General features: G+C 45.6%; 1 protein-coding gene across 1 annotated transcript in view; it reads left to right on the top strand.

Annotated features, from left to right (window-relative positions):
- Positions 1-255: 255 nt before the first annotated feature.
- The window catches only part of LOC125297044 (synaptogyrin-1-like), a 20,040-nt gene continuing 3,881 nt past the window's right edge, over positions 256-16,414 (top strand). Inside the window, exons 1-3 of the mRNA XM_048247189.1 lie at positions 256-967; positions 11,791-12,028; positions 14,421-14,566. Coding sequence (XP_048103146.1) covers positions 869-967; positions 11,791-12,028; positions 14,421-14,566 — 483 coding nt within the window. The 5' untranslated portion in view covers positions 256-868. The remainder of the gene's footprint in view (positions 968-11,790; positions 12,029-14,420; positions 14,567-16,414) is intronic.

The following is a 16,414-nucleotide window of genomic DNA, read 5'->3' as shown; positions in this document are numbered from 1 at the left end:
ACTCTAACGTTGTAACCGTCATTTTATGTTTATTTCCAATAGAATAAATATTTCCAAATAAATGGATGTAACCAGGGTAGTTTTGGTTAGGTTTAAACCTGTGTCCAAATGGCATATTAATTCAGAGGGATAGCCTAGGCCTAATTAAATCTTTGGCTCTAAAGGCACAAACTAACACATGAGGAGTAGGCCTACCTCGGGTTACTCCATTCCTTCCTTCCTTGAGCAGCGTTGTGAGACATCATGCGTGAAAACATCCTGGTAATGTGAAAGCATAACTTTGGACCTCCTAGAGGATTTTTCCTCTCATCTTACCAACTGCAGGAGGTTTCTCGTCTCCCTCCAATTTAATCCACATTGTCACACAAAGCTGAGTCCTGTGGGTTTTTTTTTTTTTTTTTTTTTTTACTCGCTATAGTTGGGGGCGCGCGTGAGAGTATTTGTCAAAAGCGCGCCCGACGGTTTGACAGCGAGGCGCGTGAGCACTGGAGCGCTTTGCCACCGGTTTCGCCGCTTCGACATTTTACAACCCCTTCGCCTACCCCTCTCCTAGTCCTTGTCCTCGGATCACGAGAGAGCAAGAGGGAAACGACAGTGCGTAAAGGCAACAGACCCAATCGGAGGCAGTGTGAAATGAACGATTTGTGCTCCTGGATACCGTAGCCTACATGCAGAGAGAGAGAAAGAGAGCTGCTTTGCAGAACAGTGAATAATTGGTTAATTAGCTGTTAGTAGCGTTGTTTGTGTAAAGCCGAAGAACTGATAACAGCGAGGACAAGAAAGGCACGTCCTTAACGAGCTCGCTTCAATTGGCCGCGGAGCTACCTCGCACCGAATCCGGACAGGAGAGACATCAGACAGGCAGAAGATGGAGGGGATGGCATACGGAGCGGGGAAGGCAGGAGGAGCCTTCGACCCTATCACATTCGTCCAGCAGCCTCACACAATTCTCCGAATAGTGTCTTGGGTGAGATTCGTTCCAATCCAATACGTAGCCTTGGCTGTGTAGGTTAGCCTGTCCGACCTATATTGTAAACATCGAGTGCTGTGGGTGACCTTAAGCTGTAGCCTACATCATTAGCCTATTTTGTGTCGGGATCTCACGGTGTAACCAGTTAGAATCCATATTGCGCTGGGTATAGGCTAAAGGCATGGTGTGGACACAGCATGCTGCTTTCATGTTGTCAACTTAACGCCAGCTTTCCGATCTACAGCAGAGTTTTGGTGAGATATAGCTGAAATGTGTATAGGTACCTCCGATGAATTCAGTAGGCCTACTCATATTGATATTATTGTGTCCAACATTGACTATGTTATTGTATCGTGTTGGAGGCTCTGTCGCCGCCCTACGAATCTGTCAGAGAAGTCATCTAGTTTCTGTGCGCTACCGCCACAGGCGTTTTGAAGTGACCCGACGACACGACGTTTCATTATAGGGTAGGCCTACCGATTTTTTCTGACTACAGCAAACTCTGACTCTGGTAGTTGTGGAGTGGTGATAACGCCGTCATACAATGTGCCTAACTGTAGTATAGGTCTTTCTTTTGAAGGATAATGTTTTTGTATTCATATTAAAGACATACAAGAACACTTTCGCCAATATCATGGTGGCAGACAGATTAATCAGTGAAATACCTTTCTATAATCACTAATTAGGCCTAGTTAAAAATGATAGTTAGTTTGTCTGGGTGTATTGCTATAGCAGTTTAGGAAGCACTTGCAAGTCAGAGACACGCATCTGTGTAGGTCATGTGACTATATTGATGTAACAGGAATTTCATTTTGCTGATGCAAGTTTGTAAATCCTTAATGCCTCCTTATGGACACTGACCTTCAATTTAAAATACCAAACATCATATTTACAACAATATACAATAGAAGTCAGGACCATCACATTAAAGTACTTGTAAAGCAAAACTTGCTGTAGAAAGACACATTATGGGTCAATTTTTTCAGTTTCCAGTTTCTAGTATTTGTGGTAGTGAGGATCTGAAATGAAGGCAACTGAGACCAGTAACCCCCCTGGTTATTATCATATAAAAACACTTATCGCGTTCTTAAAGAGATTCAGCCTTATTTGAACACAGACACTGAAAAACAGAGAGAGGTTAGCCGATGCCAGATTTGCACATACTGTAATGAGAGGATCCCACCTGTTGGACCCAAGGGCTGTTTGTGAGCCATGCTTAGTTGAGCTCTATCAGTGAGTGCACTGCACACTCTCCATGTTGTGTTCAAAATCACACCTCTTTCCCTGGAGGGAGGCTGGAGGGAAGTGTCTTGTGACATCACAGTTTCCATTTGCAAACTCCAAGGAACAAACGGGAATCCATGGATCGCATGAGATGTTGGACTTGAACACACTCTTTGGTTACATAAACCTGGGTATTCATAAGTATATGGCTGCATAGTATACACTCATACGTATGCCTACATACTGTAGTATACACTCATGCATATGCATACACGGTATACACTCATACACATATATGCAGTATAGACGAGGATGTACAGGTATACTTGGAAATTGGCTTTTTCCCTTACATTAACACATAGAACTTTGACAGTACAACAATAAAGTCAAGGTCTTAAATGGAGGATCAAACCACCTTGTAATTCGCACCATGATGTACTCCCTCTCATTCTTTGGGCTATGATGTACCCACACACTCACTCTCATTCTCACGTTGGAATTATACTGATTACTGTATCCATCTTCAGGATTTGATTGGCGTAACACGTAGGTGTATGCATTCTTTGTAATTAGTGTCTGCTTATAAAAGAAATCCCAGTAGAGCTTGATGTGGTCACCACAGGAAGCTCCTCTGAATCAAATGGCATGGCCATGTTGGGAGATGGTGAGCACAGACAAAGCACTGCTCAGTACCACCTCTCCTCTCTCCTTTGCTCTGGTAAGGAGAGGAGTCAATTAGGATGTGTCACAATGTGAGTCACAGAAAAGGATAGATAGATAGATAGATAGATAGATAGATAGATAGATAGATAGATAGATAGATAGATAGATAGATGAAAAACAAATGTATAATTTACTTAAGTCAGTAGTATCATTTCCTCTAAGGATCACACATGGACCACTTAGGGTTTAAATGTAGGCAGACAGCTTAGAGATGTTCATGTACAGGTGTGTGTTGTTGGGGACAAGGAGGGGGACAAGAGAGAGCAGGCTTCCCTTGTAGCGTCCTCCTTGCTTGCTACCCAGTCCTGTCTCCATTCCTCCACTTCTCTTCTCTCCAGTCCTGTCTCCATTCCTCCACTTCTCTTCTCTCCAGTCCTGTCTCCATTCCTCCACTTCTCTCCTCTCCAGTCCGTCGCTGATTCTGTTCTTGGCAGCTCGTCATGTCACTGTAATGAAATACTTGTGACAGTGACTGAGTAAGTGACTACAAGGTGGGAGGGGAAGCCTTCAGACGATCTGTCATTAGTTTGTGTGTGTGTGTGTGTGTGTGTGCGCACAGCCTCATGTTTTCTTTTGATGCCTTCATTCATAGTTTACTGTGCGGTCCCTCTAAATAGGGTGTGGCAGCAGGATTGATGGACGCACCAGAGTATTGATTTGTAAGGCAACACAGTTCACAGTTCAAGTAGTCTGTACTGGCTGTGAAGTTATTTCCCCAAACAAACCACCAGTGCTTTTTTGAAAAATGTTCCCTTTTCTGACAGCATGATAGCAGAATTTCTTGTAGGAAGTGGAAGACCAGACCACATAACCACAGGCTCAGGTGAAGGATTTCTTGTCCTTTTTTTTCGGAGTCAAAACTGTGCTGAGTGTAACCCCCTTAATAGCTCGTTAGTCTCACAGTCTAACTCCAAGCACGCGGGTAGACCTGAGGAATGCACTGCAACACTCCCCTGTCAGGAAAGTGTGTGTGTGTGTGTGTGTGTGTGTGTGTATGTATGTATCTGAGAGAGAGAGAAAGTGTGTGTGTTTGTGTGTGTGTGTGTGCAGACAGGCATTGTAGTGAAGGGAGTTATGAAAGCAGAGAGGCCCAAATGGCCAAACTGTAAGTGACATGATGAGTAAGCGTGGGACAGTTGGCACATTGGTTTCCATGTCACACAAGGCAGATTCTGTCTCATACTTTATTTAGAATCACATCTTCATGTCTCTGTTCAGTGCCTTGACATAAAAGAGAAATATGGGTAAATACCACTTGATCAGAGAACCACTTCTTGCCCTCCTCCAAATTTGCACACCAGTGCCCATACATTTTTACTTTTGTGGAACAAATATATATACTGCAAAGCCTTTTCAGTTATTTGGAATATAGGCTGGCATTTGGCATCATTTACACATGTAAATCAGTGAATGTATGGAGACCTGTGGTGAGGACTGTTAGTCCTGCAAGTTTACAGTAGGCCTACGCTAACCCGATTAAAGATGATCACCCCCTTCATCAGTATTCCTTTCCACAAATTGCATTTTGCCTGAGAATTATAAATGATTTCATCGTTCCCTGAAATTAAATTAAACACGATAATCTTTGGTCAGACTCAGATGTCTTATCTGTTTTATATATTTATCTCTTTGTTACATACTGTTTGATGTTTGCAGAAGATGAAAACTAATATTCAGTAGTGTGATTCCACTTCTATGGACCCTTTCAAGAGAGTTCCATTATCAGCATCATAGTTGGCCCCATAAGACTTCCTTTTTAACATTCCATATGTTATCTTAATGCAGAGGAAGTAGATTGGGGCCCAAATAGAACGTTCAAGCATTGTTTTTGTTTTTATTGTTGAAAGGGTCTATAGAGCTAGAGACTACTGTATTTATTCATATTGATCAGAGCTGTGCTCTGGGCCAGTTGCATCTGCAGAGGGTTGCCGCTACTGCATTTGGGTCAATAGTCTCAGTGGCATTCTTACCTGCAAGCTGTAGCCTACAATACAGTCATTACTAAGGCCTACCACTGTACTCTTTGTACTCGCCTCCACACACACACACACACACACACACACACACACACACACACACACACACACACACTCACACACACACATGGAGATTGAGACAGAAAGATGAAAAGATATTGTGATGCTTTGTCCTGTGTGGCCTCTGATGTTACAGTATAACACATCAGCATGGTTAAACACAGCAAACCGGGAGCCTGCTTGCTTGTATTGATCTGAAGAATTGATCTTTGATGTCCACTTCCATTTATAATCTCTTTCCTTGGAAAGACCAGCAGCTTAACTTCTGACAGAAAAAAAAAATCAAGATTTCGACAAATATCTTCTTAGTCAGTGCTACATCAGCTCGTGTTGCTGACATAATTGTTCTTGTGCTCAGTGACTGTTGAGGACATCTTATTTCAAGGAAGCTGGTCCCTGGCCCGTCCATTTAATTTGGTGCTGATCTTGTGCCAAGCCTTGTCCTCATTCGAACAGAGGCCACCTTAAACCACCTTTCTAAATGCCACCCATTTTCTATAGGCCTGTCAGCACCAAGATCTTCTCTAATGGCCCGTCTGCTCACTTGAAGTCTGCTACAATGGGCTGTTCCCGCTGCGCGACGAACATCTTCTTCCCCCTGCGCGACAAACATCTTCTTCCCCCTGCGCGACGAACATCTTCCCCCTGTAGCGTGTCGCGTCGCATCCATTACCAGCCCACTCTGCAGAGGATTGGGACACAAATCACTGTGACACCGTCGTCAGGACGCTGCCTCTTCCACTCCCCTCAGCGCCATTAGCGCAGCCTAGCAGCTTCCATGGCAACGCCGAGTAGTCCCCGGTGACACATTGACGACGACGCACCAACAGAGAAAAAAGGAAGGAAGTTAAGACCTAGAAATAAAGAGAGAGAGAAAGAAAGAAAGAAAGGCAAACCAGCATTGAATTTCAACCTAGCCCTTGGCATTGGACGTACTTCCACTGTCGGATGTAAAGCTTTAGTGTCAAGACACTTCCGTCACATGAAGTGACACTGATACTACCACTCCAGTCTCTGACAGCCTGGGGCTGCAGTGCTAACTCGTGCTAATGCATCCCCTTGTGGAGACTGAGGCAGTCGTGGCCTACTGGTTAGGGCTTAGGGCTTGAAACCAAAGGGTTGCCGGTTCAATCCCTGACCAGTAGGAACGGCTGAAGTGCCCTTGAGCAAGGCATCTAACCCCTCACTGCTCCCCGAGCACCGCTGTAGCAAGGCAGCTCACTGCTCCAGGTTAGTGTGTGCTTCACCTCACTGTGTGTTCGCTAATTGAGGGATGGGATAAATGCAGAGACCAAATTCCTTGTATACGCAAGTATACTTGGCCTAGAAACCTGATTTTACTCGTGCTTAATGACCTTGATGTCTCAGAGGGGTTTTCAGCAGACTCGGATCTCCGCAGCTGGACAGACCTGTGGACTGTTGTAGTGTCACATACACACACACACACGCACTAAATGCACACATACTGTAGATGGTTAGCAACACACTCAAAGAAGCAATACACATAAGTATACACATTTCACACTTACATACACACACATTGTCTGACACACTCCCACACAAATGTGTGCACACTCTTTAAGAAAATATTGGAATTTAAATGAAGACACATACAACTACATTTCTAAACATTCTCAAACAGGCACACATCCTTATGAATAAATAACAGTTATGACTCAAAGCAAAAGATGAGTCACAGTAAAGTACTATGCACTGAAACAAGCATGTTATGTATGCTGCACACTCCATAGGCTACAACCCACACACCTGGCATCATCCACACACACAAATGCATGTAGGTATGCATACACACATACATAACTAATTACTATTACATTACATTACTAATCTAATGTGTAAAGTGAAATTCCCTCATCTGTCAAATGATGGTCACAAGATCAGGACCCCATGGACTCGCCACAAAGCCTGCTTTCATGTGGACCTCAGAGAGTTATGCAGCCAGGGGAGAAGCTCTCTCTCTCTATCTGTGTGTGTGTGTGTGTGTGTGTGTGTCTATGTGTGTGTGAGGAGAGATACAATTGGACTGGAGAGAAGTTAGCCACCTCACCATCAACAGGTGAGCGAGAAAGTCCTTCACTTGATCAGAAAGAAGAGGATAGAGCCAGAAAGAGGAATGAGATCAGAGAGAATCAATCTTGTGTCTGGACAAAATAGCATCTTGTATACAAATGAACAAAGCACTTTCTCTCTCTTTCTCTCAGTCTCTCTCTCTCTTTCTCTCTCTCCCCCCTCCTATCTGGCCCTTAATTTTTGGCTGCAGAAGAAAATAAATAGCATGGTAATTCAATCTGAGTGCGACCATGTGAGGAGACCAGTCCTGCTCCCCACCCCCACCCCCCCATCCCCCTCCTCTCTGCTCTGCTCTGACAGAGAGCATTTATCTCCCCCAATCAGAGAACAGGCAGGCCTGGCCCAAACCGCCACTGATCTCATTTAGACTCCCGGCCCAGATGCAAGGGCACGCTTGTGCATTTGAAATCAGCTTTTTAGGACAGTATGTATTCATGTGTGTGTGTGTGTGCTGTTCAGTGTCTGTGTGTGTGTGTATATATATAAAACAGCATGTACTCCACATGCTCATAGAATATCCAACCAACATTTTCCAATGTGATAAGCATTAATATGGATTTACCATCCCCCCCAACCCCTCTCTCTGTCTATCACACAGACACTCCTTTGCCATCAAGTATTTCTGTATTTCTCTGAAGGCTATGGCATAACTGCAAGGAATTGTTCCAGTCAAATGATCAGTAATGGGTGATGATGTTCCCTGTTTAGTTTTGGCTGGGTATTAATTTGTGCATGTGTAGGGTGGGTTCCTGTCAAGCCATATCTCAAAGGACATTGCTGCTAACCTGAACCCAGAGAAGACCTTTCCAAAAATGTCTCCATCAAGCCAAAGGCACCGGAATGTCCCGAGTCCCCACTGTCACTGTAATGCATCAGCATAATGCAAACCTTGAAAAGACGAGCACGGGGCATTTTCTCTTGCACCCAACCCATCCCTGTGCATTCATCCTATCACACTCTCCTGGTGGTTGCCAAGCAGAAATGTGTCTGTTGGATTGATTGTCAGATGGCGAGGCCAGGATGAGTCATCACCAGCGTCCGGCAGCGGACCGGCGAGCCGTGGGTGCGTCTCCCCACGGCCCTGTGTGTGTGTGTGGACGCCACGCCATCTCGCAGTGATGCCATCTTCCATAGCTCATTCAACACCTCATGTCTGTCGGTGAAGACTTCCTGTCAGTGTGTTTGATTTTATACACCTGATGCTGGACACCGTCTGTAAAGCTGTATACACTTATACACAAAAGTATACACACTTACACACATAAGAAGGGGGTACTGGCACACTTTTGTCCCTGGGGGTGAATAGGAGGACCCAGTCTCCGTCAGAGCATGCCGGAAGTGTTTTGTTTGTTTGTTTGTTTAGGTAGCTAGAACATTCCATTGCAGCCAGTCCATTCTCAGTCAGAATGTGTCAAGCTGTTGTGAAATGTGCCGGCAGGGTCGTGACAAATTCACCGCAGGGACACAAAGAGACAGTAAAACAGACCCAATGACTCAACGAGACTAAAAAGGGCAGTGAGAGGTACTGCAGACTCCCATGTGTGGCATCAGATGGCTGTACCTGCTGTGTCTCAGGGTTACGGCCAAACCATCAGCACCATCAGGTGTTGATGCTGGGAGTGAGTACTGGGGCTGGCTCAGCAAGAGAGTCGGAGATGTTCCTCTGTTGCTCCTCTAGCCTGGTGAGCCAGACCCACATTAAAATGTAGGGTCTGGGCACTCACCGTTTGCAGTGCTCAGTCCGAGGGGCGGGATAATCAGTTGTCTTTCAAATTCCCTCTGCACGCAATAGGACGCAATTGTTGCAACTCTGCCATCAATCATTATGTTAAGCCAACCAAACGACTCTATACACGATTTCATTGGCCTGATTAAGTTTCGATTTCTGGAGCTCACAAGCCAACGGAGAGTTGCTAGACTAGCCCTGGCAGCAAATGTAATTTGCTGCCGCTAGGGGCGCGTCCAGATTTCTAGGCTATTGCTCCTCAGCTTTAGCCTGGAAATCCAGACCCAAATCTAGAAAGATTTAAGGGCCTGGCTATGAATAATAAAAAATGCCCAACTCGAGAAGTGGCACCAAGCATGCATTTGAAAATATCAATGCACGCAATTGGATAACACTACGACCAATGTTTACTGACTGATTCCGGACTTCGACGGCGTTGCAGCGCTGTCACCATCTGTTTAGCTCGCCTCTGGCCCGCCTATATCAGATCCACCGATGTGATTGGTGCAGCTCGGTTCCATGGGCATAGGTAATGAGCATCATTACTCATTGCCGGAGTGACTCACTGAGCAAATTCAAATTGTGCTCTCGCGAGAACTCTGGATTTCCAGGGTACCTCAGCTTCCAAACTATCTGAACATATACGCCTAACAGAGTGTGTACCAAAAGATTTAAGACAGAAACTATGAACAAATTCAAGGCAATCTAACCTAATTCTAGGGACAAAATCAACATAAATTTCAGAAAAACTGTGGCAACTTTGCCTGGTTTCTTCTCAATGACAATTTTTCTTTCAACTGGTGGAAGTTAATGAGCTCTTGTTGGTTTATAAAACAGATGGCCACTTTGTTCTCTGCTCTTCTAAAGAGAAAAGTATTTTGCACAGGATGGAATCATCATTCATGTGGGATTGGTCGGTACCCCTCCTATGTTTTAGTGCTAAATATAAATACGTTATCATTGCATTGCCAGTGTCTGTATGCTGTTGCATGGTGTACTTCTAGGCAAGTGAGATGCTGGACTGATTATGCATCTCTTCCTGTAGGCCTCTGACTTCACTGTCACTGTTGAATTGAGTCATCTTGTATTTGCATGGGGGAAATGACTTCTGACACATACACATGCACACACACAAACACACAGACGCACACACACACACAGAGACGACACACACTCTCTTACGCACGCATGCACGGCTGCTGTAAATGGAGGCTGACCCTTTAGTTCTCTGCAGTCCTCCACAATGATGCAGCAGGAGAGAGAGAAGCAGAGTGACTAAAAATAGACCTCCCTCCCACCCTCCTCACCCCCTCCTCTCCATCCCTCTGTCCCTCTATCCCTCCATCCTCCTGGCTCTTTCACTGAGGGCCTAATGTGTGTGTGTGTGTGTGGTAGTGGAGGGGGCAATGACCCAGCCAGATAGGACCCAAGGGTTTCACTCTGATAGAGGCTACAGAGACATCTCACACACACACAGAGCCAGAGAGAGATGGTCAGATAAAAAGAGAGACTGTACAATAAGGGAAATTGAAGTCCTGTTTTAAAATGCTATATGTCTACAGTATATGTTACATTAAAAATAATGAAGGACCCCTAATGTGTGTGTGTGTGTGTGGTGGTGGAGGGGCAATGACCAACCAGATGGGACCCAAGGGTTTCACTCTGATAGAGCTACAGAGACATCTCACACACACACAGAGCCAGAGAGAGATGGTCAGATAAAAAGAGAGACTGTACAATAAGGGAAATTGAAGTCCTGTTTTAAAATGCTATATGTCTACAGTATATGTTACATTAAAAATAATGAAGGACCCCCCCCCCCACCCCAACATACACACACACAAACACACAGTTTGAGGCTATTTAAGAATTCTGCACCTGGGACCAGTGAGGCGGGTCACTGTAGACGGTACAGCAGCATGCATCGTTTTACAATCAGTTGTATGTGACCTCGGTGGAGCCAAAGTCACAGCAGGAGAGCTCTGCAAACCCACTAGAGTGCCCCCACTCCAACACACACACACACACACACACACACACACGCACACACACACACACACACACACACACACACACACACACACACACACACACACACACACACACACACACACACACACACACACACACACGCACCCTCACCCCCTGTGCACCTCTGCACCCTGTGATTATTTGCTGCCCACAGAGAGGCAGAGCAAGAGACATGTGGGGATGACAAAACATACAGCACTGTTTACAAACACATGCCTGCAGGGGAAGACAACAAACAGACACACACACAAGCTAATCCCCAAACGATGGTACACACACACACACACTCGCACATTCAAACACAAACTGGCACATTCTGTGATGTAGGGGGGTTTCCTCAGGCGACACTTCAAATGAAAATCCATCTCCTCTATCTCCTTGGAGATGGATTTCTGGCAGCAGTAGTTGTTGCTATAGACACTCTGTTCTCATATTTTAGCTAGGCCTATTTAAACTAGAACCAAATGAAATTGAGGTACTGAGCCAAAAATACATTTCACTAAGCCTTATCTGACAAGAGAATATTGGCCTGTATTTTAAAGAGTCATGGTGTGAAGGCGGCGCATGCTAGTGTGGGTTCTCTGCACAGCAGAAGTGGTACCTTGGAAGAGGAACCTTGAGCCGTTGGCTAACTGACATTTTTATCAGTTTGTGGTTATTTTTTCAACTCATTCTGACACCTGCACTTAACTGATGTTGGAAGTTTAGATTGAAATGCACAGTGGTGTTATCATATGTTCTCATATGCTTTGGTGTTTTTTGGCTTTGTTTGTTAGCTCTTTTCTTTGTGTCCCTCGTGACTTGTTAAATGAGATTAATGAAATCATGTTCAACCCTTGCAACAGAGCAAGAACACTGAAATACTTGCTCACATAGTTGTCTCCCCTTGTGTTTCTCTATGCACACCCGTTTCTCCTCCATTCACCCTCTTTTCTTCTTTCATTTCTCTATCCCCTCTCTCTCTCTCTCTCTCTCTCTCTCAAATGCAGCTCTTTGCCATCGTCATCTTCGGCAGCATCGCCAACGAGGGCTACGTGAACCGTCCCGACGAGGTGGAGGAGCACTGCATCTTCAACCGCAACCAGAACGCCTGCAACTACGCCGTGAGCATGGGCACCATGGCCTTCGTCTCCTGCCTGGCCTTCCTGGCGCTCGACATCTACTTCCCCCAGATCAGCAGCGTGAAGGACCGCAAGAAGGCCGTGCTGGCAGACGTCGGCGTCTCTGGTACAACCGTCAAAACTCGCCTGAAAAAATATGCATTTCATTGCATGTGCTCCAAAGGTCATTTAATCAGATCAATAATATGTTGAAGAAATGTCCAATCCAATTCAATCCAATCTAAATAGACCACTTCTCCTGAAACAACATTTCTGATTGGCTGAAATTGTGTATTGTTTGGTCGAAAAATTATGATAATTTAATGGACCATTTAAATTTGTCTCCAAACATTAGATCACAGACCTAGCACAAATTCCGATTTGTAAATCGTAAATCAAAATAATGTAAAATGTAAATCAGGTTTCTAGGCCAAGTATACTTGCGTATACAAGGAATTTGTTCTCTGCATTTATCCCATCCGTGAATTAGTGAACACACAGAGCACACAGTGAACACACAGTGAGGTGAAGCGCACACTAACCCAGAGCAGTGAGCTGCCTTGCTACAGCGGCACTCGGGGAGCAGTGAGGGGTTAAGTGGTTTGCTCAAGGGCACTTCAGCCATTCCCACTGGTCGGGGATCAAACCGGCAATCCTTCGGTTCCAAGCCCAAAGCCCCTAACCAGTAGGCCACGACTGCCCACTAATGAATGAAAATGTTAAGTCCACCATGTGTTGCATAAAGGTTAGTGAAGTTGTAACTTTCCGTGACTTCTCTGTCTGCTTGTGTGGGTATGGCTCAAGTGGAGATTGTTTAGAAAGATGGCCGGTGTGTGTGTGTGTGTGTGTGTGTGTGTGTGTGTGTGTGTGTGTGTGTGTGTGTGTGCTAGGGCATCTAGCAGGTATATAGGCATGTATGGAGTATGAATGGGTATGGGTGTCCTAGGTATATATAGGTGCATGGGTGTATGAGTAACATAATGTGAATACCATGCCTGAGTAGGATTGTAAATTGATAATAGTTAATATGTCTGTACTGGTATAAGCAATTTCTGTTACATGTATGAAATCAAATAAATATAATTATATATAAAAAAAAGAAAGATGGCCGGTGCTCTGGTGGTTGCTAGCGCCCTCTGTCAACACATGTGAGGCTCAAACAGCATGGCTGTGCTGGAGCTGTCCGTTCACAACTGTGTTTGCTCTTCTCCCATAGAGCTAACATGCCTCACCATACACAGCTGCTGACTGCCACCGTGCATCTCACGTACAATAGGTGCAGTAGATGTCAATAATGTTTGTGTCATTTTGTTTTCATGTCGCAGTTGTTCATTTCAGTCACTCCATTGTACTCATTTGAAATGAAAATACAAGCTTGTCTACAGGAGTTAATGTGTCCTAAGAATGTGCAATGACAACCAAAATTCATAACACAATACTGTTCCTCATGCTGTCGTGAGCTAAATGATAGCGATAGCACAATACATGTTCAAAAACACAGACTCCAACTCTGTTGTGTCTCCTGCTGGGCTTTTTTAGGACTTTGACTCTGACATTAGCAGCCGGTTGTTGTGCACCGTCGTCTGGTAATGTGTCCCTTCCGGCCAGCCAATTAAGAATAATGAATGACCGTTGCGCAGAGTAACTGAGCACCAGCAGACAATGGAGCCTTCAGCGCTCCACGCAGGCAGCGCGCACACACACACACAGACGCTGTTGTCCGTCCGGTCACAATAGAAGTGTTAGCATGGTGCTGACACAGGCAAGGTGAGGGCGGGGGTGGCACACACACAAACGCTAACACACACACTGAGACTGACAGATGCACAGTCCAAAGGAAGAGTCTCTAAAGCCTATTGGCAGTGAAGCAACAGACGATTCAATGTGTTATGAGGTCGATGCTCTAGTATTCATCTGAGCCCACAATAAACACCACATTCAGACATAACCGAGCGCTAATGTAATTAGCATTGATTCCGGTCGACGCAGACCGCTGAGAACATTTCATTCCTTCTGGGGAGATGTCAGCGCTCCAATTATTGTGTTTTCCAAACTCCTCTGCAGCAGGCAGCATCAGGCACACAGGAGCCTTGTGATGGACACCACTTCCTGAATGTCCCCGGTGTCCCTCGTCTGTGTTCTAATCCTGGCAGAAAGACCCAGGAAGTGAGGGACAAAACGAGGGATATAAACCAGAGACAAAACAAGGGAGAAAACTAGGCGTTTGGGGTTAGGCCCCCTCCCCCGCCAATTTCTTCCTTTGACTCTCCCTCTCTCTTTCTTTCTGTCCCTCCTTTCTGTACCTCCTTTCCCTCTCTCTATCTCTCTCCCCCTCTCTCTTTCTTTCTCTCCCTTTACCCCCTCTCCCTCTCTCTATCTCTCTCCCACTCTCTCTACCCCTCTCTCTTTCTTTATCTCCCTTTACCCCCTCTCCCTCTCTCTCTCCCACTCTCTCTCCCCCTCTCTCTTTCTTTCTCTCCCTTTACCCCCTCTCTCTCTTGCTCTCCCTCTCTCTGCAGCCTTCTGGTCGTTCATGTGGTTCGTAGGCTTCTGTCTGATGGCCAACCAATGGCAGGTGGCCAAGCTGGAGGACAACCCCCTGCGTGAGGGAGGGGACGCCGCCCGTGCCGCCATCACCTTCTCCTTCTTCTCCATCTTCACCTGGGTACGTACCTCCCCCTCTCCACTCCTCCTCCTCCTCCTCTGTCCAATCTCTCTGTCTTTCTCCACTGGATGGATTACTGGACGGGCCTACCAGGCCCAGGCCCGGGGGCCCAAGGGGTCAGGGGGCCCTGAAGCCCAAGCCTTTGCATGGAATCACTGCCTCAATATCAACAAATCAGGATGTAGGCTATGAATCTGATTGAATTAAAGTATTGGCCATCCCCAAAATGCACCAGAATACAGGAAATCACATCAAACAAATTAAAAAATGTCTGGGGGAGGACCCCCAAACCCCCCCTCCCACATATACGACAATTAGTGTGGGGCCCTTAATACATCTGGGCCCAGGGGCCCGAAAGTTCATAATCTGCCCATGCCTCCCCCTCTCCACTCCTCCTCCTCCTCTGTCCTCTGTCCAATCTCTCTGTCTTTCTCCACTGTCTTCCCTCCAGCATAGGCGTTAGCCTCTCCTCCTCTGTCGTTTGTACAATCTCTCTGTGTTTCACTCTTTCACTCTTTCTCCACTGTCTTCCCTCCAGCATAGGCGTTAGCCTCTCCTCCTCTGTCGTTTGTACAATCTCTCTTTTTTGTCTTTCACTTTCTTCCCTGCTGCTTCTTGTCGGGTGTCATTTGAAATGTAAAGTCTTGTGTGAAATCTTCAGTTTAAGAATGCTACTTAACTGTACAGCATTTGCACTTTGTACTTTGTTCATTTTCACATGCACTGTGAGAGTTTCATGGAGGCACGTGTGTTGAAAGATCACAAAAAGATGGTAGTGTTACAATTCGTCTCATTGTATCTGTGTGTCTTCATTCTGTCATTCTTGCTTTAGAGGTATTGCTCAGATCATTGTGCTTCATAAGTGTTTATGGTTGTATGAGTCATGGCCAAGTATGAAGTGTAAAAGCCTAAAGTATAAAGTGACTGATTAAGGAATATTTATGCCATGAAGACTAAATGAATAGAGACAGGGAAGGTGTGGTCAGTGGCTGTGGTAAGTGACGACGATGTCCGACTGGGTCGGCCATGCTGATGTGTGTGTGTGTGTGTGTGTGTGTGTGTGTGTGTGTGTTTGTATGTGAGTGTGTGCGTGTGTGTGCATGCACGTGTGTGTGTGTGCATATGTGTGTGTGTGTGTGTGTGTGTGTGTGTGTGTGTGTGTGTGTGTGTGTGTTCCGCCCCCGTTGTGTGGGTTCCCCAGGGTGGCCTGATGCTCATGGGTCTGGAAAAGCTAAGGAGTGTGTCGTTTGAAGAGGAGTACAACAAGCTGTTCACCCCTCAGGCCCCTCCCCCATCATCTGACCCCCCTCTCTCTGTTTTATAACCCTCCCTCTTCTTAACCAGTGTACTTCTGCTCTTGTGTTCCTGCTCACACACACACACACACACACACACACACACACACACACACACACACACACACACACACACACACACACACACACACAAATCTACAGTAGGACTCATCTGCTCTGTCTCTCTGCTGCTGGCAGTGCAATGTGATTTCACAAGTTACCAAATAAGTATGAAAACTGTTACAGGCTCTATGAAGTTTATTTCAGGTGACCAGGGTTTTGGGAAACATTGCACAGCTGCACTCTGGATATACAGTATACAGTATACAGCATATGAAGAATCACTACTTCTGAATGAATCATACAAAGTTCTAATGCAGTGTGAGACAGACAAAGGTCGATGTAATAAAAGAGACAAATGTGAAAGAGTTGTGTGTGCATGCTTTGTGTGTGTGTGTGTGTGTGTGTGTGTGTGTGTGAGAGCATGTGTGTGTGTGTGTGTGTGTGTGTGTGTGTGTGTGTGTGTGTGTGTGTGTGTGTGTGTGTGTGTTTG

This window comes from Alosa alosa, chromosome 7 (assembly GCF_017589495.1).
Source record: "Alosa alosa isolate M-15738 ecotype Scorff River chromosome 7, AALO_Geno_1.1, whole genome shotgun sequence".
NCBI lineage: Eukaryota > Metazoa > Chordata > Actinopteri > Clupeiformes > Clupeidae > Alosa > Alosa alosa.
This window is presented reverse-complemented; position numbering and strand designations above follow the sequence as displayed.